Below are 27,197 nucleotides of genomic sequence, written 5' to 3' on the forward strand. Positions count from 1 at the left end.
TGATGGAAGTATAGAAATTGATGCCTTCAAACAGGGAATCGATCTCGATGCTAGCCTGAGTGCTAGATGAGAGGGTTCTTTTGGCTCTTTCGCAGGCCGTGCGAAGCCTTCTCACTGCTCTCTTATTCTGACTGATGTCCTTCTTGTGCTTCCTCTTAAACTCTTCAACAAAGTGCTTTACCATCCGATTGTCGAAGTCCTCCCCACCCAGGTGAGTGTCCCCTGCTGTGGCTTTCACTTCGAAGATCCCATCCTCAATCGTCAGGATTGAGACATCAAAGGTGCCTCCACCCAAGTCGAAGATCAGGACATTCCTCTCTCCTCTCCTGCCCTTGTCCAGCCCATAGGCAATGGCAGCCGCTGTAGGCTCATTGATAATTCGCAGCACGTTCAAACCGGCGATCACCCCCGCATCTTTGGTTGCTTGTCTCTGCGAATCATTGAAGTACGCTGGGACCGTGATGACAGCATTATTGACTCTCTGACCCAGGAAGGCCTCGGCAATCTCTCTCATTTTGACTAGGACCATGGATGAGATTTCCTCAGGGTAGAATGTCTTGGTCTCTCCTTTGTACTCAACTTGAACTTTTGGCTTGCCGTCTTCGCTGATGACCTTGAAGGGCCAAAGCTTCATGTCTGACTGGACCACTGGATCATTAACCTTTCTACCAATCAGCCGTTTGGCATCAAATATTGTGTTGTTGGGGTTCATGGCGACCTGGTTCTTGGCAGCATCTCCAATGAGTCTTTCTGTGTCTGTGAAGGCAACATAGCTTGGAGTGGTTCTGTTTCCTTGATCATTAGCAATGATTTCCACCTTGCCATGCTGGAACACTCCCACACAGGAGTAAGTGGTTCCCAGATCAATGCCAATGGACAAACCTTTAGACATCTTGATTATTTATAATGAAATATCACCTGCAATACAAAAAAAAGAGTTATTTTTATATTAAATAATAATAGTTATTAGTATTAATATTGGTGTATAATTCATGTTCATTATAAATATTGAAATGAATAGTTAAATATATTTATATACAAATATATTAAAGACTTTCATCTCATATTAGATTAAACAATAAAAAAATCAATAATCAAAATAATCAACTTAAGAATTTTTATACTAATTTTTTTTAATCATAATATATAATAATTATATATAAAAAAAATAAGTATATAAGTAAATATAGGCTAACTTAAAAAAGTAAACATCAGGAAAATATTGCGGACTTTCATCTCTAAATATTAGATTAATTTGGGCTATTAGAAATTACTTTAATAATCCAAAAAAAATCTACTTAAGGAAAAGTTTACAATTAAATTTTAATTTATTTTAATAGGCTATATAACATACATAAACATGTCTAATAATGCATTAAAAATATTTCAAAAGTAAACGTAGCTCAGAGAGTCACTTACAGGTCGTGCGAGTTTGTTCTAGCGCCTCAGAGAGCGGACTCTTCTGCTCAGCTTTGCTTCAGTTGCTCGAGTTGTCTTTTCTTGACTTGCCTCGACCTGAGTAACACTTTCGCGCTTTATACCTTCCATGCTCCTTCTAGAAATTCCAGACTTCTCTTGACTCTGGTGGTAACTTTAGAGGCTGAGGAGCCCCGAAGTTTCCAGGCGCGCACTGATGATCTCGTACTGCGATCCAAACACAGAAATAGCGTCAGCGTAAGCTGGTAGGACCGTACACTATGCAACAGGTGGGTGGGGTCGTTAGACAATGTGTCGAAACAAGATTTTTTTCTTATATAATTTTATAACTTTGTGTTTTATTTCAAATGCTATTACATTTGATCATTATTGTTGTTTAAAGCGTTGCTGTAATTGTTAATTACTTAATTTTCAGCCCTTGCCAGTATGGACCAAATATTGTCGTTTGTGACTAACGTTAGGCCTACTGCATATGGGTTCAAACATATTAAAGTGGCTCAACGGCGGATTAGCTTTTTGGTCCGACAACAGTTAATTCCTAAAACTAGAGTTCATGATTGACAAGTGCTCAAAATTAAACATTAAAGGGATAGTTCACCCAAAAATTTAAATTCTGTCATCATTTAGCCTACTCTCCCTCAAGTTGTTCCAAACCTGTATGACTTTCTTTCTTCTGCTGAACACAAAAGAAGATATTTTGAAGAAAGTCGGTAACCAAACGACCGATGGACCCCATTGACTTCCATAGTAGGAAAAAAAATACTATGGATGTCAATGGGGACCAGCAACTGTTTAATTACCAACCTTCTTTAAAATATCTTCTTTTGTGTTTAGCAGAAGAAAGGAAATCATACAGGTTTGGAACAACTTGAGGGAGAGTAAATGATGACAGAATTTTCATTTTTGGGTGAACTATCCCTTTAATTCCTAACATGATTCCTCCTAAATTCCCTTTGCACACGGCTAATGTTATTGTAAAAAACAATATTTATTGCAATATTATTAGGCTACATTCCAACACAATCATAGAAACGTTCGTGATATTAATAGCATAAAGTAGGTCAAAAGGCATATTTAGTGACAGCAAGATCTTTAATTCAGGGATTTGATGATGACATTAAGCCAGAGGGAACACAAATGATGACAAATGATGTAATGCAAAGGTAAATCACAAACAAAAGTGCAGATGAGGCAAATATTCAAATGACAGCATTCACAGTGATTTTAATCTTAAGACTTTTGCAGTCCCTTAGAGATGGTGATCAAAATATGTGTGCTTCTTGTGAATCTAGCCGACTGTGTGTGGGAATGTTAGGGGCCAAAGGTCAACAATATTCAGCAAACCTCAAAGAATATACCAAAATCTCATTTCAACTGGGGTTACATTTATTCTCATCTAAGATTGGCCTACATAACATATAATGGTCTACATTATTTTAAAATAAGAATATAAAAGGCCACAGAGATGTTGAAGATGTGTGAGAAAATGAAAAGGATAAGTATCCCAGTTGGTGACATTTCATAAAATCCCCCAAGTGGGGTACATTTAGCAGCAGGTGCTGCCAGTCACAGAAGTTTCTGCACACAGTGGTGTGTATCATATTGCCAGAACGCTCTAGCTTTTACAGTAATACACAGTACATTCATCCGAAAAAGATATTATATTTTCTTATGCAAGAGCATTAAATCAGGAATATTATGCCGAGACTAACAATTTTTTTATATTAAAAAGCCACAAAGACAACTTTTTGGTCATGAACGATTAAGTGTAGCGTAACCTTGGGTAAATAGAATAACCATGTAAAAACAAAGCATTGTAATAATGATCAATTATTCTATGAGATCAGTCTACTATAACCAATATTTGGCACATTTTTAGAGCCTAGACAGTGGTCCTTTTCATATTTTAGGTTAAAAGAACATTTACAACAATTGCTATAATACATGAATTCTAACAATAGACATAAGCCTAAAAGTGACATGAACGTATATTTTGTCACGGGAAATTAGTAACACTATTAAATAAGAATAACATTCAGTAAAATCAAGTTTCGCTTTAAGAAATGTATATTCATATAAAATAAATCTCTTGCTTCTCAGGTTAATACAGGTCTCTCCATCTTTGATGAAGGCTGAATCGATCCAGTCACACTAATATCTGCAAGTAAAACAACAGAAAATTATATTTTTTTCCAGAACTGTTCAGTCTGGTATGAAGGATATTTATACTATAAAAATATATATATATTTTTTTAATGATTTCTATTAATTACACTACCATTCAAAAGATTTTTTTGAAAGAAATTAACACCTTTATCCGGCAAGAATACATTAAAATAATCTAAAGAGATAGTAAAGTCATTCATAATGTCACAAAAGATTTGAATCTAAAATAAATTCTTTTGAACTTTCTATTCATCAAAGAATCCTGAAAATCCACAAAATATTAAGCATATTTATATTAATAATAAATATTTCTTGAGCACTAAATCAGCATGTTAGAATGATTGACACTGAAAATTCAGCTTTGCCATCACAGGTATAAATTATATTTTATAAAATAGGCTTATAGAAAACATTTGTTTGTAATTGTAATATTTCAAAATATTACTATTTTTACTGTATTTCTGATCAAATAAATGTAGCCTTGGTGAGCGTAAGCAACATAAGCAAAAAACACCACAATTTTGAACAGTAATGAATGTTATACTGAAAAGCTAAACTAATACATTTATATATTTTATACATTCAAAGAATTGAAAAGTTTTGTTTTACACTAATATGCTGAAGACAGTTAGCAGTTTCACTGCTTGTGGTATGTAAGACGTTTACTGAGAACCAGCAGAGGGCAGTAAGTGACCAAACATTTTAATATTGGCTAGTCTTAAAATAGGTAACCATGTCCTAAAATGTCTTCATCACATTAGTACAGAACAGTACAAATGTGTACATTCTGATAGTACAGACGGTATAGTGATGCAAGCTGTTTTAGAAAACATCTCATACCTGTAGTAATTTGGTTTAAAGGGTCCATTCTTATTGAGGCCCATATATTTGGCCTGCTCATCTGACAGCTCGGTAAGATGGGCATCGAAATTGGGAAGGTGCAAGCTGGCCACATATTCATCTGAAACACACATGATTTTTCACACTTAATGCTTATAACTGATGTATTTAAGTTGCCAGCAGTGGTGATTGGTTCAGATAACTCTTACCCATCTTCTTGGGCAGGAGGTAGACATCCTGTTTGTAGCGACCTTCTGGTGCATTATACAGCTCTATTAGGGCCAAAGCCTAACATTAAATAAAGAACACAACAGCCTGCGATCAGAGATGTTAAATCAGGCATAATAATCACACAGCTGTGCAACAGCACTCAGAACCACTAACATAAATGGATTAAATGTCATCTGTACAAAGGGTGCAAACTCACTTCGGCTAAAACCCAAATGGTGACAGGTTAAATTACCTGGGTTGTGGCTGTGATTGATAGCACAAATGAGGGGACTGTTGAGCAGCTCAGGTTCAAGAGCCGGCCCTGAAAAACAGCACACAAATGACTGAGATTTACTGGGCTCCACCAGGAGAACGCACAAAGGAAAGTGATTTATCATGGTGGGCAAATTAGAGAAAAACCGAGGCTTTGGTTAGGGTGCTATGGACCAGAATCTTATGTCATGGTGCAAATCACCATTTAGTAGGTTTCATTGAAATGCATGGATTTGATAGGAAAAAAACTATTTTGATAACAAATAACCATGTGGCAACACCAATTTCACCAATACATAATTTCATTTGATTATTTATTTGGATGCAAACCAAAACATATGATTATTCATAACATCAGTTCAAAAGCAGTGTTAAAAAGACACTAATAAACTATACACACTACCATTCAAAACTTTGGGGAACAGTAATATTTTTAAATGTCTCTTATGGTAACCACGGCTGCATTCATTTGATAAAAAAATGAAGTTAAAAGCTATTATGAAATATTAATAAAAATGTAAATGAACTGTTTTCTATTTTAATATATTTTAAAAATGTTATTTATTCCTGTGATGGTAAAGCTGAATTTTCAGCATCATTACTTCAGTCTTCAGAGTCACATGATCCTTCAGAAATCATTGTAATATGTTGATTTGATGCTCAAGTACAATTTCTTATTATTATCAATGTTGAAAACATGGCTTAATATTTTTGTGGAAACTGTTACATTTTTTTTAATTCTTTGATTAATAGTAAGTTTAAATGAACAGCATTTTTAAAAAGTAAATAAACATTATTAATGTCTTTACTTTCACTTTTGATCAATGTAATGCATCCTTGCTCAATATAAATAATTGACTTATAAAAAATAAAAACTCACTGCACTCAAACCTTTAAATGGTAGTTTATAATAATGCATAAATTTGCTCTGTAACCGTGAAACAACTAAACTCTGCATTGTGTTGTACCTAACAGCACTCTTTAATAACAACAACTTGCTTGTCCTGACTTGTTTGGGACAAAACGTTTCTTTGTATGTATAAATAACGTAAAGCGGTTCTAAACCTCTGACTGCCATGCAAATACATCTAGCGTAATATAAACAGAAGAGCCCATCTGTCACTGCACTCATCCCTACTGGCACTCATTCATGAAAAAAATGAGGAAGGAGGAAAGACCTCTGCCAGTAAAATCACTCGTTTCCCGTCAGGCCAGATGACGTGGTCGACCTGTGAGCGCACCCTCTCCCAGGTGAGCTCTGGAGTCCGCAGACTCGCCTGGAACAGAGAAAGAACAGACACACATCAGCGCACACAACAAACACTCGCTTTAACAGGCTGATAAACCTACAAAGTCACATTCAAGTCAAGTCACATCACATTTATTTATACAGCGCTTTTTACAATACAGATTGTTTCAAAGCAGCTTTACAGAGATAACAGGAAAATAATGCAAAAAAGTTTGTTTCCAGAAGAAAATAGCGTCACAGTCCAGCTTAAGTAAGTTCAGTGTTGTTTCTTTTTTTGTTTTAAAAAAGTTATTTATTTAGTTCATTTATATATATAAATATATATAGCCGCTCTGGAGTAAACCATGATGTCCAGCTCAGTTCAGTTCTTGTATAATAGTGTCAATGCAGGCAGATCAATATTATTGTTGAATATTAAATTAGGCTAAATGTTCAATTGAATGTCCCCAACTAAGCAAGCCAAGCCAATGGCAACAAAGGTGGAGAAAGGCGACAGTGGCAAGAGCAAAGCTAAAACACACACACAGCAATCACTATGAACACAGTCAGCGGCTCAGCGCACTTCACTTTGTTGTTGGAAACATGTCGCTAAGAGGCTTTCAGTGCTGCTCATGGAACATCTACAGCTGTTGACGTTAAAATTCTTTCCCTGGACTACATTCAGTAATAAAGTACACTAAAGTAAGAGCAAATGGAGCCTCCTCATAAATAACTCAAAAATATTTTCAACAAAACAAATATAAATGTGAGGGAAGGCGATACAAAGAAGTCTTGAGACTCACTCACCACATCAATCTCAGTGTTGGAATGGCCCATGTTACAGACAATACAGCCGTTCTTCATTCGATCCAAGTGCTCCCTGGTCACAACATTTTTGTTCCCTGTAGAAACAAGACATTTTTCAGGACTCTTCAAGAAACCCCAGTAGACATTATTTGTTCAAACAAAATAAAATTTGTGAGTTTACAGTGCAGCAGACGTGTTAAAAATCCGATTCATTTTCTCTATAGGGGAAATTACTTTTAATAACTTACAAATCGTTAAAAACAGACCTACTGTGAACTATGATGTTGTTAATTCATGAAATCTACATTACCCATGATTCTGCAAATAAATCTCCACCAATCAGAGATTCACAACTAGCGAATCATATCAAAAGAACACTTTCCCATGAAGCCCATGAGAATGACATAAGAGTCAATTTCCATACCCTCTCAAATATGCATATTTTGCAATGAACTTAAAATATATAGCTTCTATATACATAATCGGAATCTTTAAAATAAAAAGTTTTATACTTAACCATCATGTTTTATTTAATAATATAATTTGCAGTGCTTCATGGGATTGTAGTTATTTTCCTCTTTTTGTCTTGATTTGTCTTCAAATCAAAGTTTGTAATGTTGTGATTCACTTTTAACACAGACTTTAAAAACCCTTATGGGAAAAAATAATGGTAAAAATACTTCCGGAACCAAAACTGTTGAAAAAGTGGACAGACACTATTGCACTCCATTAAAGGGTTAGTTCACCCAAAAATGAAAATTCTGTCAGTAATTACTCACCCTCATGTTGTTCCAACCGCGTAAGACCTTCGTTCATCTTCGGAACACAAATTAAGATATTTTTGATTAAATCTGAGAGTTGTCTCACTCCTCCATAGGCTTTCAGAGGGACCGAAACTTGCTGGCCCAGAAAAGTTATTAAAGAGATCGTTAATATAGTCCAAGTGACTCCAGTGGCTCAATCCTAAGTATGTCAAGCGACGATAATACTTTTTGTGCGCAAAAACAAACAAAAATAACGTCTTTAGTCCACTATTCATTTCCTTCTCTCTGGGCCTCGTAGTGTTTTTGCGCTGCGCGTCTGTGTTGCACGTCATCACGCATTACACACATGACCCGCTTCGGCCAATAGTGAGCCTACGTGGTGACGTGCAACACAGACGCGCTACGCAAAAACACTACGTGAACCAACTAGAGGCCCAGAGAGAAGGAAATGAATAGTGGAATAAAGTCGTTATTTTTGTTTGTTTTTGCGCACAAAAAGTATTCTCGTCGCTTGATAAACTTAGGATTGAGCCACTGTAGTCACTTGGACTATATTAACGATCTCTTTAATAACTTTTCTGGGCCAGCAAGTTTCGGTCCCTCTGAAAGCCTATGGAGGAGTGAGACAACTCTCAGATTTAATCAAAAATAGCTTAATTTGTGTTCCGAAGATGAACGAAGGTCTTACGCGGTTGGAACAACATGAGGGTGAGTAATTACTGACAGAATTTTCATTTTTGGGTGAACTAATCCTTTAACAGGGTACCCCCAGGATCCTCCAACTTAAATTCAAGGCTTTTTAAGACCTTTTTAATACCATTTCAAATGAAATTCAATGCCAACTTCGAACTAATTCCGACAGAAGTATGAGTGGAAAATGTCAAATCTGTATACATTTTAAACCCTAAAAAATAATTATGTACAAGTAGACTACTTGAATTAAATAAAACATTTTATGTAAATTATCAGTCATATAAAATACATACGCAGCAGCGTTGTAGGGTGCACGTGTGTAGGCCAATGTTAATTTTGGCAGCCATTTTTTATTTAGTCTTACTCTTCATCTTCAGACGAAAATGCTTATTGGTCTTAGTCACATTTGAGTCATTCTGCCTTTCATAGTTTTAGTTGACGAAATGTGTTTGCATTTTTTGTCAACTTTTAGTCCTTACTTTTAGTCAAACTGAAGTTACTTTAATTTTGGTAGCTATTTGATATGTAGTCTTTAGACAGAAAATGTCATAATTATTCTCTTTAGGCCAATTCGATTAAGCTTAAGAGAAATTAAAATTAAGCTAACAGGCTGTATTGACATTGCACTCTTTAGCAGTAGCACTTGTGCAATTCTACATATCCCTTTTCCTTAGTTCTCCAATTTTTTACAGTGCCGTACCCCCTCTCTTCCACGACTGCAGTCACATCTTTCCATTAAGGGACAATATTTGCCCCATTTAATCGATTTTTCCATTTCATTTTTCACCTTTATAATACCTTTAAAAAATGAATAATTCTTTAAATAAAACAATGTTCAATAAATATTCAATGTTAAAAAACGTTTAATATTAATAAAAATATGATATTAAAATCGCCAGTAGGTGGCGGTAACTCATTGTCTTTGTCAAAGCCACAGATTTTGTTGCAAAATAGAGCAATAAGCCTGACAATACTGTTTAAAATGTAGTACATCACTCAATGTTACCCTTTTTTTTTTTTTTTACTGTTGTATAAAATTAATGTCACATTTGAAATCGTGTGGATAGTCGGGAAACATTGGATTCTTGCTCGCATAATGATCAACATTAAAAACACTGCTGTATATCAGCCTGCATTTTGATCGCAGATTTAGTCGCACAAACAGCGCAAGCGGCTCGTGACAGATCTTCTCAAATGAAGATCGCTGAACTCCAGCTTGTCTGTGTTTTCAGATCATCCGCGCTGCTTGAACAACGTAGAGAGAGCGCGCGTGGATGGCTGTGGCCAGATAACGTACTACTGAAAAGACCGGGTAGAAAACATGTTCTTTTAACAGAAAAGCTCTGTTTAGTAACCATGGTAACGGGTGCGCACGCTTTCGCGCGTTCTTTAATGACGTGAAGCGCGAGGTGCACTCAACGTTACGCGACTAATTTTTAATTAGTCTACATTAGTTACAGTTAATTTTGTTACGGTATGAATTTAATAATAGAAAAAAAAATTAAGACCTCTGTAACGAAATCCAAGACTTTGTATACCAAATTCAAGGCTTTTAAGGCCTTAATTTGAGATTATCAAATTTAAGACTTTTTCAATGCTTTTAAGACCCCGCGGGTACCCTGTTTAAGGAAAAAATAACAAAATTTCAAATATGGAACCAAAAACAGTGAAACAAATATTTCCTTTTACATTTTAAATAATACATGTATTAATAAATAAACGTAAATTTAATACAAAGCTGTGCCTTTGACTAGCAGAGACCACACAGAAACCTCAACAGCTCTCTACTGTTTATACACAAATATTTGATCTCTTGGAGCAAATATTATTTTTCCCAGACTACTTCAGAGTAGCCAAGAGATCAGCTACAGCTGTCAAAGGGCAAACCGTTTCACAGCAGCTTAATGCAAGGGCATTTGGGAGGATGTGTTTGTGCTGATAAGAGCTGAATGAAACAGAGGAAAAGGATCTGGAAGCGAGCCAGCTGTAACCAGACGTACCCGTGCAGGTGATAACCATGTCCATTTGGCGAACCACCTCATTCAGCTTCACCACTCTGAAGCCATCCATACTACAAGGGAGATAAAAAAAAACAGATCGAATTCAACTGGTATCTCATATCTTTATACAGGCAGTGAGGGAAAAATATTCTTGATAAATAAGCACTTCAGCTTGTTCACAGACTTCCTGTGTAAAGACTTCCTGTGGCCATGTGTTTTGCTAATGTGGGGAGCTAATATTATTTGCAGAAGTTTACAAAAGTTGTTTGGTATAAATGAAGCTGAAATAAAAATTAAATATAAATATTAGATGAAAAATGTTAAACTAACTTAAAGTAACAAACTAAAATTATAAGTGTTGTAATGGTAACTAACTGAAATATAATAAGCTTAAGTACTGAAATTACTCAAACTAAACTGAAATAATAATAATAAATTAAAGCAAAATAGAAATATTAAAAACAAATAAAAATTACAAAAGCATATAACAAAATTACTAAAACCTAATGTAAATTTAAAAATAAAAGCTAATTAAAAATAATAATAAATAATATTATATTATGTAAATAATATTAAAATGACACTCCACTAGGTTTTTAATTTAAGATAGTTTTTGTCTGTGTGTTTGTCTTACCAAGCTTGAAGAGCACAAATAGGGTCGATCTCTGTCACGCAAACAATGGCTCCAAGCGCTTTCAGAGCTGAACAACAACCCTTTCCCACCTACACAGGAATCGGTACAAGAATGAAAATAAAACCCACAATCGTGATGCTTATAGTAAATAAGGTCTGGCAGTTAAGTGAAATTTAGAGATTATTTTTTGCATTGTGCAGATTATCTAGACTCCACTATGGGGCATTTTACAAAACACAGATGTTGACTGACCTCTCCGTAACCACAAACCACCACCTGCTTCCCACCAAACATCACATCTGTTGTTCTCTTCAGACTAAGAAGAAAGAGGAAGTCTACCATGATTATACTCTATGATAAGTTTTAGTCATGCTTAGTAAGGGGTCTGAGAAAGATATGCTAAATAAATCAGAAAAGCACATCTCAGCATTGCAGGTGTCTTACCCGTCCAAGATGGACTCCCTGCAGCAGTACAGATTATCAAACTTCTGCTTGGTGACAGAATCATTGACATTCATAGCGGGAACGCAAAGCTTGCCAGCTTTGGAGAGTTGGTACAGCCTAACGGAATGAACACAGAGAGACAAATTTGATTCAAACACAAATACGTGACGGTGACGTGCACTCCATTAAATCTGCATATAGCGCGAGAATTGAAGATCGGATTTAAATCCGTTTCGCAAAAACACATTTATGTGACTCTAGGGGTCGCTGTTTGACAAAAACACAATTTCTCCACAATGTGCCTTTAAAAAAAAATAAAATAAAAAAAAATAATTTTAAAATGTACAAATTTAAAAACTTTAAATTTTTAAAAATAAAATAAATTTAAATAAAAATGTCCTACAGTCCTCCCTTACCTGTGTACACCTGTAACACTCTCTTCCACGATCCCACGTATTTTCTTAAAGACACTGGGATACTTCTTATACACCCAGTGGGTCAGATCGCCACCATCATCTAGGATCTGTTAAAAAAAAATATACATATATATATATATATATGATGATTACTAGCCTGCAGACACAAAGGAATGTTTCAAGTCATATCATGCTTTGAAGATTAAATACTGATTTGGTAGCAAATAAAGTGCAATAGATGGAGTGTGCTTATTAGTGTAAATAGTGGTAGATGTGTTTCATAAAGTGTAAAAAGCAACAGTTAGCATCTTTGTTACACTTTGCTACAAAAAGCAATAAAACGTATTCACACAAAGTATAAATAGACATGATATACAGTTTTTTACAATGGGTAAATGCAGGGTGGAGTTACAATAATCTTTGCAGACAAGGTTGGTTATTTGCACTCAGTATAAACAGACACTGCCCATTAATTCAGTTTTTTTATATATATATCTCTAGATATTAAGCACAGAACATTATACCATATTTGCCTGCCATCCTTCCATGTTGACACAGCGATCGATGCACCACCAGAAGTCGTCTTCCGATTCACCTTTCCAGGCAAAAACTGAAACACCTTTAAAGGGCACACAATAAATACATAGTGAGTCCAGAATATCAGGACACATTGGACCAGGTTGGAATTGATAGTTTAGAAAATAGTATAAGTTTAGAGGGTTGTTTACCGCTCTCTGCCAAAGCTGCTGCCACTTCATTCTGAGTGGAGTAAATGTTACAGGCAGTCCAGCGACACTGAGCGCCCAGTGCCACAAGTGTCTCGATCAGGACCTGAAAGAAACCAGTACAGCATGTCAAACACATGGGAAAGCAAACAAGACAAACACGGTGTGTACTTACATTTATTTGTTCTGCAAATATACAGTACTGTGCAAAAGCCTTAGTCACGCTAATATATTCACCCCAAAGAAATGGTTTTAAGCCAGTTATTTATATATATTTTCTGTAGTGTTTCAGTAGGAAACATCAGTTTAAATTTCCAAATATTAATTTTGCCATTAATCCAGTGAAACTTTTGTACGCACAAGGAGTCTGACAACAGCCGGTATGATTCACACAGAGATCTGATCTCACCATCATCAAGTCCATCTGGGATTACATGAAGAAACAGAAAAAAACGACTACATCTAGAAGAACTGCGGCAACACGTCCAAGATGCTTGAAGAAACCTTCCTGCAAAGCTACCTGCAAAACTATGTGTAAGTGTACCTGGACAAAAGACGTTTTAATCGCAAAGGGTGTTCACACCAAATACTGATTTGATTTAGTAAATAGAAGTTAATTGCAAAATAAAATCTATTTATTGCATTATTTTTGAAAGCATACTCACTCCTTGTGCATACAAATAACTCAATGGATTATTACAACTAATGGCAAAATTGATGCTTGGAAAAGTAAACTGATATTTCCTACTGACACACTACAGCAAAAGATACAAATAACTGGCTTAAAACCATTTTTTTGGGTGAAAATACTAATGTGCCTAAGACTTCTGCACAGTACTGTACATACTTGACATTTTTTGCTGTTATCAGTCTACAGAGTGCTTTCAGAAACCCTCACCTTCCCCAGCTCCACCTGTATAGATCTGCTACGGGGGTTATTTCATGTATTTTATATGTGCGGCAGCAGCATGTCTGTGAATGTATTGGTAGTAGCAAGTCTATGTAACTATGGTTACTTTTGCTCATTTGTTGATCATTCAGCTGGGTATTTTAATAGAGGCAATGCTGCTACAGTGTTATTTTAGGATTATTTATAAAATATTATAGTGCAGCAAACTTTAGGATTTATCCCAAAAAAAAATTTTGTGTTAAAATCAAAGACTGGTTGCAGAGGAAGAGTGTGTTTGAATTAGTGCAACCCTGAAGACAACCTACAGCAGTCTGTGCAGTGATGTGGGTACAGCCAACCACTTTAGCCCCGGCGAGGGGTTTCTCCCCCTGAGCTCGCTTCCGCAGGGAAATGAGTGCAGACATATCTGTGGACATTGAGACAACAGTTTGGAGATGAGTCAACTTTATTAAGGAAGGTACAGTCTAGAGTCCGAGACAGGTCAAACCTTTAAAGGAATAGTTCACCTACAAATTAAACTTGTTAGTATTTGCTCACACTCATGTTGTTCAAAATCTGAATAGTTTTCTTTCATCTGTGGAACATACATACAAACACAACGAATGTGGACTAAAGCTTTTAAGCTTCCAAAAAGGACATAAAAGAATAATTAAAATGGTCTATATATGAATCATGTACTATATTCCGAGAAACATTGTGAAAGAGACAGAGAGAATTTTATTTATGGATCACTGAGTCAGTGAGTTGAGACATGTCTGTGTTTTTTTCTGAAACAAAGCTATTTGTATGGCTTTAGAAGTCTTAACAACATTCTAAATTTCTCCTTTTGTCTTGTAAAGAAGAAAATAACCAAATGATAGGCTTTCCATTTTTGAGCGAACTGTTCTTTCAAGTACTGTTTGTATAGACTGAGTTGCTGGCATTAAGATCTTGACCCTTTAAAAAAGATTAAATCAATGAAATGGAGTACAATGACTATTCCTGACAGCAGCAGCTGTTACCAAACCTTGTTTACTTGACAGCACTTACACACCTACATTTGTGTTCAACCGGTGCAACAGATTTCCAGAGTCATTGAGTCAACAGTACTTTACTTAAACCTTAACATTAATTTATACATTTTGACAAAACTAGTTGAGAATCAATGCTGTAATGGTTATGTAAATTCATGTTGATTTCACACATCAACCTGACATAGTTTCAACTATAAAAGGTGAGTCTCCTAACCTTGCTCAGCGATCTCGATCTCCCGCCGACCAAACTCTGCCTGCTTGATGTTCTTGACGCAGAAGTCGCTGCTGCCCTTTGAGTTGAGCTGGCTTTTCTCACGGGGAGACGTCTCATCATCCGAACTGTCTGTGTATGAGGCCGCTACAAAAGCATGGAGGCACATTTTAGTGGAGATAAACTCCAATGAATGCATTCAATTGTGTTTGCAATGAAACATGACATGAAAATCATTATTGTGATCTTATGAAATTGTTTTGGCAATTGTGTTTCAGCAGTCTGCTATTGGGGTGGGGGGGTCAGTCTGCAGTCACAAACATGTAGGAATGTTTATCCCTCACTTTTGTTGGTATTACGATTTAGGAATGTGAATTTGTCTGATCCACAGCCAACACTACCAAAAGTCTGTAGTTCCCGCTTTAAGCTGGCCTGGGATTATATTACACAACACACAAGCAAGCATGAACAAGGAATAAGCAGTTTTGGGCCACAATGATGTTTGTTGACATGCAGTTTCTGCAATGAACCTAAACCCATTAATGTACTAAAAAGGTCTTAGACCTAAAATGTATACATTTGCATGCATTTAACGCTTCACGCATGGTAAAGTTTGTGTTTTTGTTCTTCTGAACTCCAGAACTGTATTGACATGAGGGTGGATGAGGGTCAGACCTGAACTGTAGCTGTCTGTAGAGGACTGAGAAATGGAGCGAGACAAGGAGCGACGGCCGGTCTTTGTAGGAAACTTGCTGAACTCCTGCTTTTCCTCTTGGTTGGCAAACTGAATCTGCTACAGTAAGATGGAGGTATGGAAAAAGAGAGGATGGGGGAGAGACAGACACATGAACATGTGATTTCATTAGAATGTAGTTAATATTTACTCAAAGACAGACATATATAGCAGATATTACTTTATATCATACTACATTTACCTTAAAAATACAAACAGCAATCTCTTTATATTTCATGTAGTTCAAATTTAACCAAACTATAAAGATTTAACTTTGAAATATAACTACTGAACATTAAATACACAGCTTCAAACATGTACAGTCTTAATTTAGCACAAAAGAACACTATAAAAAGCATCTGCTCGCCGCTGTATTGAAATATTTTAAAATTACATAACAGATGTGGGGAACCAATCTCATCAGGGGATTTCAGTAATTTTAATGATGCATAACTTTAAATATTCATGGGATATGTGCTTGCAGGGTGTGTACTGCTGTTTTCTATGAGTGTGCACTGTGTGATCTTGTTTGGTGGATAATGCAGCAGAACCTGACTGTTAAATTATAGCTTGAGTATATTTTTAGCAGCAAGATGCTTTGAACAGATCACAAGCAAACTGTAACTATAGTGTTATTCTCTGCAGTAAATACTATGAGTTAGCACTGAAACAAATGCAATTTTCTTTCCTGTGTTGTTGTATTTCGCCAAAAGCATGTAGTGTTTGTCCAGTCATTGTTTTGTGTATGAATGCACCTTTTAAGGAAACACACCTTAAAGGCTCCATAACATCATGTCTAATCATCTAGAACACATTCATGAGAACTTTTGAGAACAAACAAATATTTAGTGACTACAATGGTTCCTGACAGTAAGTAACTGTCTCATAAGCTGAAAAAAGGGAGGAAATGGACATTTATAAATGAAGGTGCGCCAACCACCCGTTTAAACTCCGTTTTTATTCTTTCCACAAACCACTGAATGATTCGCAGAGGATTTTGGGATACCATGGACAGAGTTATGGTGCATTTAAAGTTATCTAATTAGACAGACATGTGATGTGAATATTTGAGCCTTGATGCTCCATATATTAGGTATATTCATCCTATAAAAAAAAATATTTGAAAAAAGTCAGTAATATTTTGGGCTATTTTCCCAGAACAGAAAGATACACACACACACAAAAAAAACACTTTTTAGGAGAACATTAGCATATCAGATGAGCTCTAAGCTAACACATGGATTAAACCAAACACTTTTACTTTTACATTTTAGTGTCATTGTGCTATTAAAGTAATATGAGCTGAAAGTTGAAACCTTACAATGCACATAGGCTGACATAAACATTAATGTTATCACGAGGGGCAATATTTAAAATACCCAATGAAGACAGATCAGTGTTTCACATTACTCTTCATGAAGGATGGGGAGGATCGGGTCATCTGGGCTGGGTTTCATGGCAGACTATTAAATTAACACAGTAATATGCAGGTAAATCACAGAAGCAGAGCTCTGGTTCTGACTGCTCCTTCTTTCGACCTGATTTATGTTTCTTTCATACACATATTACACAGATATCTCAACTACAGACATGGATCACCAGCGGCTCAGCTTCAAAGCATCTGCAGACCCAGATTTACCATGAAAAAATAAGCAGGAATATATGACTGTGCTTTAGCAAACAGAGCACTTTTAAACTTTTACTTTAAACTTTACTTTTCATTGCAAAATGAGAGTCAGTAACAATTAAATGTAAAACTATTCTGGCAAAAGGTGTGTTCACATTTTACACAACATTTTTACAGTCTTTAGAGAAATTGCATGAATTTCATTGCATGAAAAAAAAATTATATTAACTTTATATTAACAAACAAAAAATGTGGCAACACATTTCATACATTTAATTTTAGAAAAAGTTACTGACAAAATGTATTATATGTCGATATCTATAATAATGTGTGTCTTTAACCGATTTAAGTCTTACAAATTTAGTCTCTTGTATACAATACAGCTTATAAGCTGTATGTGTTCGAGTCACTAAAACAAACTGATTCATTACAGTCATTTGTTTGAATCAAGCTGTGCTATTCACGCTGAATACACCAAAAAGAACCGACTCATAAAGTCATCTGTTTGGTCAGGTGATCGGACTACACTGGTTGCACTGAAACTTTCTGGCTGCATCCGAAAACGCTTACTTTTTAATTACTAATTACTTCGCGACCATTCAAATAGTATATTGCATGAATGCGTGTAGTATAAATGTAATTCGGACGTACATTCGCCATGTTGTAATTTTCATGTGAACTACAGTGTCAGTCTGTTCAGCAGTCAGCATTGACTCAATGCTGTTCACAAATCATCTCCCATGGGCTCATGGGAAAGTAGAGTGTCCACTGGATCTGCTCTTCAATTTCTCGCTGGAAGTAGTAGTCTAGGTCATCTGGGTACTTTTTACCTACTGTTTTATGAATACTGTGAATTCAGACATAGTGCGAATTTTCACATACTGTTTTTCAACTACTATATAGTAGATAAGTATGTATAGTGACCTTAATCAGTGACATCTATCTGAATGTGTGTATGTGTGTTTGTGTGCAGTTATAAGCAGGCAAATAATCCGAGCACCTAATATATTTACTGTCCAAGCGCACCACAGACAGATAGAGAGGGCAGCACATCTTATCTGTGTTGTATTTAAAAACATGAGATTTCGTATAATGCATCTGATGATAGTCTGGCTACTACATCCTTTAAAAATGATGGGTTATTTTTTTAACCCAAATGCTGAGTTCAGCCCGTTGGATAATTTTATTGGGTTATTTGTAATATTTTCCCCAGTTGCGGAGTAGTTTTTCTGTAACTCAGCTGCTGCATGGTTCATTTTTACTGTCAATACAAATGATAAACCCCTCACATACCAAGCTAGCGCTGGGTCAATGTAACCCAAACCCAATGTTGGGTAGTCTGTACCAGACCAGTTAAAACTGGATACATTTGTCGACTGTAATTTTGTGTTCTGTTCTGAGAGAACGAATGAAAGAACGAAGATTTGTATTACATTGTGTTCGTATCAAATTACTACTGTACTGACAGAAAAAAGTCTGTAGTCTCACATTTTACCTTTTTTGTCTACATGCGGCTACATCGCAGCTAACGTCTGCTTGGAACGCTAGCCTTCTACAAACTCAGCAAGCATACACCGAATCTACACTCAAAGTGAACAACGTTTCAGCTCCAACCAAAACAATGTGCAACCAGGGCTGAAACACAACCCAACATCGCTGTCATATGTAACAAATGCGCTCCAGACTACAATAGGAGCGCTATTGAACTACTAGTGCACTAGCATCGTGGCTATTGTCGCACTATGCATTTTACTGGTTGAAACTTGAGTGTCTGACGAGGAGGGACAAAGTAAAGCTGTTTTTGATGCAACTTTTCAAACATGAATATATAAGATTTTCATTTAATGAATTGGAACATTGATACCAATTGATTAAGATTGTAAATACTGAAGCTAGTTTTCTTTCCACAGATTCCCATTGGCTGTTCTTGCTGCTCCTGTCACACCTTAAAACGTTTAATGAGTATTTCATGATTGCAAAAGACTGATTTGCCATTGAATAAAAAAGTATTGTATATGAACTGTTCCTTTCCTATATTATTTGTATTATTTACAATGAAAAATATCAGGTTGACTGACCCAGCACTAAGTCAAAAAACAAACCCAGCAAATGGGTTATTGTATAAAACCCAGCATTACCCAGTGTTGGGTTGCCAAATAACTCAGAAAAGGTTGTTTTCGACCCAGCATTTTTTTAGAGTAGGAAAGGGTTCTGGAAAGTTCAATAGTACTTGTAAATCTGATACTTTTTCGAAGCAAAACAACAGATCCCTCAACCTTACAAAACACAGCTGCCATCACAATTCCTACTGTGAACTATAGACAATATGGAGACCAAGAGGAACGTTTTATTGATTAGAAGCTGCTCTTTCATAGTTCAGAGCACTTATGGAGACAATTTATTTTTAAAGTATAATATTTTAAATATTATTTTCTAATACACTGCCATTCAAAAGTTTGGGGTCGGTACGATTTTTCTTCAAAGTCTTCTCTGCTGACCAAGGCTAAAATTATTTGACCAAAATACAGTAAAATTGTGAAATATTATTACAATTTAAACTGTTTAATAATTTAATAGCCTATTTTTCAAAATGTAATTTATTCCTGTGATGGCAAAGCTGAATTTTCAGCATTACTCCAGTCACCAGTGTCACATGATCCTTCAGAAATCATTCTAATATGCTGATTGAAGCTCAATAAATATTTCCTATCATTATCAGTGTTGAAAACAGTTGTACTGCTTAACATTTTTGTGGAAACAGTGATACTTTTTTTTCAGGATTCTTTGATTAATTGAAAGTTGAAAACTGAAATATAAATTTTTATTTTGTCTTTAAAATGTTTTGTTTCATTTTTTTTTTATTTAACGCATCCTTGAGGAATAAAAATATAATAATTAAAAAATTATATAAATATATATATATATATATATATATATATATATATATATATTCTACTGAGATCTTTCCTATGAAGAGATTTTCCTAAAACTGCTCCATACTGCACGACTTCAGATTTCAGTTTGATATGCAGTGACCCACTACACAGTTTCACTTTACTCAAAACAATCAGCAATCTACTTTCCAATCCCAGAAAATGTTCAGTTTCCCCTGCAGCATAGCTTTAATGCCATCATAAATAGGTTTATCTGTTATCTAATACGTGATTTGCCAAACAGCATCCAAGTCCTGAGTTTAGGTATGTTTGGACACAAAACTGGGGGGCATGCCAGTGAAGTTGACACAACACACAGCTGATGTTTCAAGGAAATTGGAGTGATAATAAAAATGCCATAGCAAGGCGGTATTGTGGCCCAAAGGCAGAGCTTTGAACTGAAAGTGCTTGAAATAACTGGACAGTTATCAGAGAAGAGATGAGTATTATTCTTCAGGTGAACGCTATGAACCCTGATGAAGCCTCATAAGCATTAACATTACTTTCAGCTCATTTCACTGATTACACTGTCAGCTAAATTATTAAATTGCGCTATATTCTTTTTTTAACATGCTGGCAATGTGCTGTAATTATCCAGGCTGTGGATTATGTTAAATCAGACTTTAACTGCCCTAGCCAGTGTTACGTAGCAGTATAGTCCAATGTAAATGTCAAAAGACAGTTCAACTGACAACACATGATTGTGGCAGAAATAAATATCCCTGTTTGACAGATCAGTCAGACGTATAACTTCACCTTCATATTCTGAGTAATAATTACTTACGCCTATTTTAGTCCATGGAAAACAGCACATGGTGTCTCAAATCTTCCTACTCAGAGAAGAACTGAGAACTTGATATATCAAAAATTAAACATTTCCAAGAATCATTCAGTGTCCTGACACATTGACAGCGACTTAAATAACATCGCAACAACTGTTTATTACTGTTTATAAAGGTGAGTGCGACATATCAATAAACTCTACAGGGGCAAATTTTAACTATTTTGATACAAATCTAAACATTACAACAAATAAATCAAATATTTGACTCTTATTTTAACTATTTTTTCCCCCAAATATTTATTAATATATTGATATATTTTAGAAACCACAGACTGTCACCAAGCAAATTCAATCTCGTTTTGCTGTGTCCCGCTGTAGAGGATGGAAGAGAGAGTAATGAGGCACTTACCCTGGGAAAGTCATAGCCATGGTTCATGGTCCCTGTCTGTGCCGGCTTCCTCTGGCCTGTGTGCCTGTGTATTGTTACAACTGGTGTTTCACCAATGTAGTTTTACTCACGGGCGGGTGCAGAGGGAAAGAGTTCTGTGTGGAGTTCTTACAGCGGACATGAGGGTATGGGAGGTGACAAGGAAACAAATAAATCAACCACTCACAAACCCGGCCAGCCTACTTTTGCTCTCTCTCTCTCTATAATCTATTGCAACCACTGTAAGGGCCGTCGGCACGTCTGTTTGTGGTGACTGAATGCTTCAGGAATACTAAAGGAAGGGTGTATTTGTTGCCGCAGAGTGTTTTAATCCAACTGGTTCTCTCAGTGACTCTCCTGCAGAGTTTATTCAGGGCGGCTAATAAAACAGGGATCTGGAGGGAATTAAACCATGTTTCTACAAACCCCTAAAGCATCCATTATAGGTCACATCGGTCAACTCTATTCCGAGATCTTACTAAAAATAGAAGAAAAAGAAATCCATCCAGTTCATTGACTGTTCTGCTTAACAGCTCACAATGATCCATCCTGGTCGAAACAAACAGGCAGTACTAGGCCAAGCGTTAAGCAGACACCGTTGAGCCGTTCACCACGACTCTGCCAATACCTGCTGTAGTCCTAAAGTTACCAGCCTGGCTTTCAGCCCCTTTCTCTAATCCCAGGCCGAGGTCACGCCCGCATGATTGTCAACAAAAACAAAGAACTCTACAGCACTACACATTCTTGGTTTTAGGGATGGGACGATTACCGGTTTCACTATAAACCACGATAAAATGTTCTTACGGTTAGTATTATCGTTTAAAATTTAATTATCCTTAAAACCGTGTTTGATTATCGCGATTTTAATAACTGACTGTAGGCTAAATCCTGCAGCCAGCAACAGTCTGACGCAGGCGCAGCGCGCAATGTTGTTGTTGTTGTTGTTTTTATTCGAGAAGGAATGGCGGAAGGCAGTGACCGTGCTCGGGAGATTATTCAGCCTTTTAAGAGGACCAAATCTGAGGTGTGGTCATATTTTGGCTTTTACAAAAATCCTGAGTGAAACTTAATCGAGGATGGTCACTACAATAGGGGGGAAACACTTCAAATCTGCCGAGTCTTGTGTGACCATCACCCACTGTTTATTATAGCGAACGCAAGGCAAGTTAACTTTGACCTCAATACCAAAGCTAACGTTACGTCTGGGAAATAATTGGGCACAAAATGTTGTTTTGAGTTGAAATATTTTATCTCACTCACAAACGTGAAGCTTCCGCGAAGAAAAGTTCGCAGCAAGTGGCCTTGAGCCAAAGACAAACGATCAAGTTCAAACAAAACTATTAAGAGTGAGTTTTTAAGGGTTAATAATGTATATCATTGTACACTTATTACACAGGATTTTTTTTTTTTTTTTTACCACATTATTACGGGGACATATTGAATTGAGATTAATGTTTTAAATCATACCTGTTTATAAATCCATTTTGTACAGCGTACCAAAAACGGAGACGCAAGACGGCAAGTTGTATTTGAATGAAACGAGAGAGCGCGTCCGTTGCGATAAGTTACATGGATGTGCGTTGTGCAAAAAAGTAGGGCTGTCATTAAAATTTAACTGAATTAGTTAGTTACATGATATGCTGATTAAATAATGAAAACACAATTTATCAATATTAGCCCCCAGATAATTCAATGAAATTATATTACTGTGGAAGATTAAAACAATTAAAGACATTTTAAAAGTGGCTTTAGAAGACAATATAGTGTTTTATTTCACTACCATTAATCATAAGCCCATCACTGGCCTACAGTCTACATTGATCCATTCTCTGTATATATACCAGCTGAATTGTCAGCATCATTACTCCAGTCTTTAGTGTCACATGATCCTTCAGAATTCATTTTAATATCCTGATTTGGTTCTCAATAAACATGATTTCTTATTTAGATATATTATTGACAGATATTATTCTTAATCATCAATGAATCATGAAAAAATATATCATGGCTAACAGAACTACAGAAATATTGCAGCACAACCATTTTCAACATTAATAATAATTGCCTTTTTATCAATGTTGAAAACAGTTGTGCTGCCTAATATGTTTTGGAGAAACTGAATTTTTCTTGATTTTTTTCAGGATTTTTGATGAATGCTAGGTTCAAAAGAACAGCATTTATTTGAAATATAATCTTTTCGTAAAAATATTAAAGTATTTACCGTCGCTTTTGATCAATTTAATGTATTCTCTTGGTGAATAAAAATATTAATTTATTTAATCAACAACAACAAAATGACCTCAAACTTTTGAACCATAGTGTAAAATATATATGAATAGTTGAATTGTCTATATACGCAAGCAGACTGACCTTATTGACTATTACTCTAATGGCATAAAAATAACATTTTGAAGAATTTACATATGGAAAAGGGGGCATGATAAATTACCATTAATTGGTGTATTTTCTTGCGAGAAAAAAAAAAAAACACTAAATTAACAACCCTACAAAGGGTCATTTATATCATAAAGTCCTGACTTTATACACGACTCACATTGTCATTCTAATGATGACTATAGAGTTTTAACATTAACAAGGTTGATTAACTAAACAGCTGATTGAATGTTTTTTGTTTTTATTTTTTGCTACCAAAGTCATCTTGACATAACTGAATTGCCTTAAAATCGGCATGAAACGGAAGTTGCTATAGCCTTTTCTTTCCTATATTGTGAGTAATATTATATATTACATATTAATATTATATATTAGTATATTTGAGTAAAATGTCTTCTCAAAAAAAAAAAAAAAACATGTATAGGCAGACCTTGATTTTCTCCATCAGAAATTGATTGGATCGTTGTGGACTTGCGCTGTGTTCTCATATGAGTGACAGGTTGCCCTGCCCGGATAAATCAATTGTAATAAATACTGCAATATTCCATAAAAATAGGAATTTTGATTGTATGGTGACTTTAACAGGATTTGGCTGAGAATGTGAAACTTCTGAAACTCCCAGTCAAAAAATGATTATTCTGCACAAACCACTTGAGTGAATGAGATAATTGGGCTCTGAAGTGCCGATGGTCTAATGTGAATAAATGAAACGCGATCTAAGCTCTCTCAGGTGACTGCTCGGTGTAAAGAGACCCTAATGGCAGCTCAAGCACTGAAGCAGCAACATCGGTCTAAACCCTCAATGCATCTATTCAGCAGAACTGGACGTGCAACCAATAGCTTTCCTGAAAAATACCCGAAATTTGATCTAATCTTCAAAATGATGTGCATTAAGTATAACAATCAAGGAATCAGTAAGGAAACAAAGAGTCAATTTTCGTTATGATGAATGGACTATAAAAAAACTAAACTCTCCATACTGTACTAAATCCGTATGATGGGCTGAATGTATGTTTGAAGAGAAAACACTGAGAACAATCACAAGGAGGAGAACCCAAGGTCAATGCTGGGCTCTCAGCAGGTAGGGTCAAATCACGGCTCCATGCCAAGACTCTGTCCGAGAAACAGGAGAAAAAGTTCCTGAGCGGCTCAGTAGACGTGTGTCATATTTCTCCGCTCAGTGCAACTTTCTTTCACAATGTTATCAGAGCCTCCTGCTCACAGAGGGACAAAGCTAGTGGAGGTACTGAGAGAGCAACTTTCTCACACCCTCACACTGTGCGGAAAAAAGGATAAAATTACACAAAAACCTGTGATTACTAGGGGAAAGCATTGCCAGTACATAAAAACGAGGAAATACATGAGATCAGAGGGTAAAAAATAAAAATGTATCCTATATTCAAACCATTGAGCATTTCTCCAAAAGAGATTTCAGCTGTTGCAAGGTAATTGGTGCGCTAAAAGCCAAGCACATACATAATAAACCAGCAAGTCCCTTCTGGGTGAACAGGATGTCACCAAGTACAACATGTTCCTGGAACAACATTCCAATCAACCAATCAGATTTGAGGGACAAGTTTACAGTTTATGTCAAGTTTGCTTACAACAAGGGTCAGGTGCTTCTACATCAGTGTTATTCACCTATCATTACCCTCTGATTTTATGGATAACTTATGGATAGTGTTAGGGATAGGATGACCCTACATTTATTATAACAGGTAAATCCAAAAAAAGAGAGAGATCTGCTGGTGTTGGAGTCCACTGTTGAAGTTGTAAATAAAACAATGATTACTGAGGTTCAATGATATTTTCAGTCGCATTCTACTTAGAAATGTCATGTTTAATTCAATGTGTTAATTCATTTGTAATTATTTGTGAAATTTACCAGCAATTTCTGATTAAAAATGGTTTCAAAGTAAATCCTACAGCATTTTTTTAAGAGTGCAAAATGTTGCTGTTGAAAGATTTAGATCTTCTGAACACACCTCTTCATACATACTATAATATACTGAGGCCAAATTCAAATTTTTGAAATCTTAAATAGTAAATGTGAACGTAAGCACTGGATTTGATTTGGTGCTGCGTGTAATGCTGAAGAGAGTAAGCAGAACAGCCTGTGGCTCTGTTGTATAACCAGCTGACAGCTCGATGAGCGAGTGGGCAGAGGAGTGCGCCTCTTTTACCACCCACTCACAACATACACACACACACACTTCAGAGGGTCACATTTACACAATCTGTTGTGTCATCTTTCTTGCAGACTAAATGATCTATCTATCTGTCTGTCTATCTATCTATGCTGAATCTTCACTCTTTGAACTGTGTAGTGAAGTGCTCTGACATGTTAGACATCAGGATAATATTTAAGACATTTTAAAAAGGCTACAATTTAAAAATATACATTTATCCACATTTCCTTGAGCTTATATGATAGATTCTAGAATTTGTAAACTGCGGTGGACAAAGGTCAGTTACTCTGACAGATGTGAGAGTTGGACCAGCGCAGGGACATTTCCAGGATGCGGCGAGAAAGAACTAAAGAAACGTTAGAAATATGCGTCACGTGATTCTAACAGGCTCCGCTGCACCTCTAGTTCAACTCTAGCCAGCAGGGATAATCTTTCCTAATGATAAACTCAATGTCCCAAACTCAAGCGCGATCTTCTCAGAACACACATGATGTGTGTTTAGCCCGAAAAGACACGTCCCTCTTACCTTTTTCATAGATTTGTGGGTCGGGACCGCAGTGAATGCGGCGGAGAGCTCGCCGACGTTCATGTTCACGTCGCTGTTCTTCGTGGCTGTCATCGCGGAGTATTTCTCAGCAACGTTTTCGCTCTCTTTAAACTCTTTGCTGGCCTGTTTCACCTCCAGCTTCGCATCCCCGACACAGTCTGTCATGGCAATCTAAATCTACGTTGTTTGCGAGCCGCTGCCGGTGGTTTTACGCGATAGTCCTTCAGCTCTGTTACTGTAACCTTTCGATTCGTCCTTATGTTGCTGAAGCGCTTCAAAAGCTCCGACTATCTCAAAAGCGGAAGGGGTGATTGCGCAAAAACGTCTGAAGGACAGGAATAAACTGTCGAATGAGGAGAGAAAACGGATGCGGACGCGAGTTTATAAGAATGTAATTTCACTCCACGCCGCAGTGGACCACAGATTATTATATTTGACTGTCCGGTTGACGGCTAGCAGCATCAGCGGTGGGCGGGGCGTAAAGGCGAGCACCTGCACGCAGAGGAAGTTGCACGAGAACCGTGTCTTAACGTGTAATGTGTCACTTTTCGAAGAATAGCCTACCTTATTTTAATCAGTTCTTGTCGAAAATGCGAATATAACACTATTAACCCAAATTGAATATATCTTGAAAACGTATTCTTCTCAACTTACTCAAAAGGATAACTGTAAACAAATGCGCATAAGTGACCTGGAAAATAGGCTATGGGATTTAAATAGACAGTTGACACACAAAAAATTAAAAAATCTTATAATTTACTCACTCTCATGTTGTTCCAAACCTCTATGACT

The 27,197-nt window shown here is 36.2% G+C and overlaps 2 protein-coding genes across 3 annotated transcripts in view; both read right to left on the reverse strand.

Moving 5' to 3' along the window:
* The window catches only part of hspa1b (heat shock protein family A (Hsp70) member 1B), a 2,955-nt gene extending 1,284 nt beyond the window's left edge, over nucleotides 1-1,671 (reverse strand). The window contains exons 1-2 of the mRNA XM_081349613.1: nucleotides 1,420-1,671; nucleotides 1-918 (exon numbers count right to left, since the gene is read on the reverse strand). The exon at nucleotides 1-918 is cut by the window's left edge and continues 1,284 nt beyond it. Coding sequence (XP_081205739.1) covers nucleotides 1-892 — 892 coding nt within the window. The 5' untranslated portion in view covers nucleotides 893-918; nucleotides 1,420-1,671. The remainder of the gene's footprint in view (nucleotides 919-1,419) is intronic.
* Nucleotides 1,672-2,341: 670 nt separating this feature from the next.
* ahcyl1 (adenosylhomocysteinase-like 1) lies at nucleotides 2,342-26,868 on the reverse strand. 2 transcript variants are annotated; one of them, XM_081348663.1, is made up of 17 exons: nucleotides 26,385-26,868; nucleotides 15,447-15,564; nucleotides 14,775-14,918; nucleotides 13,853-13,953; nucleotides 12,641-12,743; nucleotides 12,437-12,531; nucleotides 11,913-12,019; nucleotides 11,497-11,613; nucleotides 11,305-11,368; nucleotides 11,053-11,141; nucleotides 10,419-10,489; nucleotides 6,962-7,056; nucleotides 6,105-6,203; nucleotides 4,907-4,975; nucleotides 4,653-4,731; nucleotides 4,444-4,564; nucleotides 2,342-3,595 (listed from the first exon to the last, which is right to left on the reverse strand). In XM_081348663.1, exons 1-17 carry the CDS (start codon nucleotides 26,568-26,570, stop codon nucleotides 3,589-3,591), a joined length of 1,665 nt encoding a protein of 554 aa, XP_081204789.1. In that variant the 5' UTR covers nucleotides 26,571-26,868; the 3' UTR covers nucleotides 2,342-3,588. The 2 variants fall into 2 exon arrangements, with proteins under 2 accessions (XP_081204789.1, XP_081204790.1); XM_081348664.1 differs by having other exon boundaries at nucleotides 15,447-15,561; nucleotides 26,385-26,858.
* Between the last annotated feature and the right edge of the window lie 329 nt (nucleotides 26,869-27,197).

This window comes from Scardinius erythrophthalmus (assembly GCF_964197995.2).
Source record: "Scardinius erythrophthalmus genome assembly, chromosome: 20".
Lineage (NCBI taxonomy): Eukaryota > Metazoa > Chordata > Actinopteri > Cypriniformes > Leuciscidae > Scardinius > Scardinius erythrophthalmus.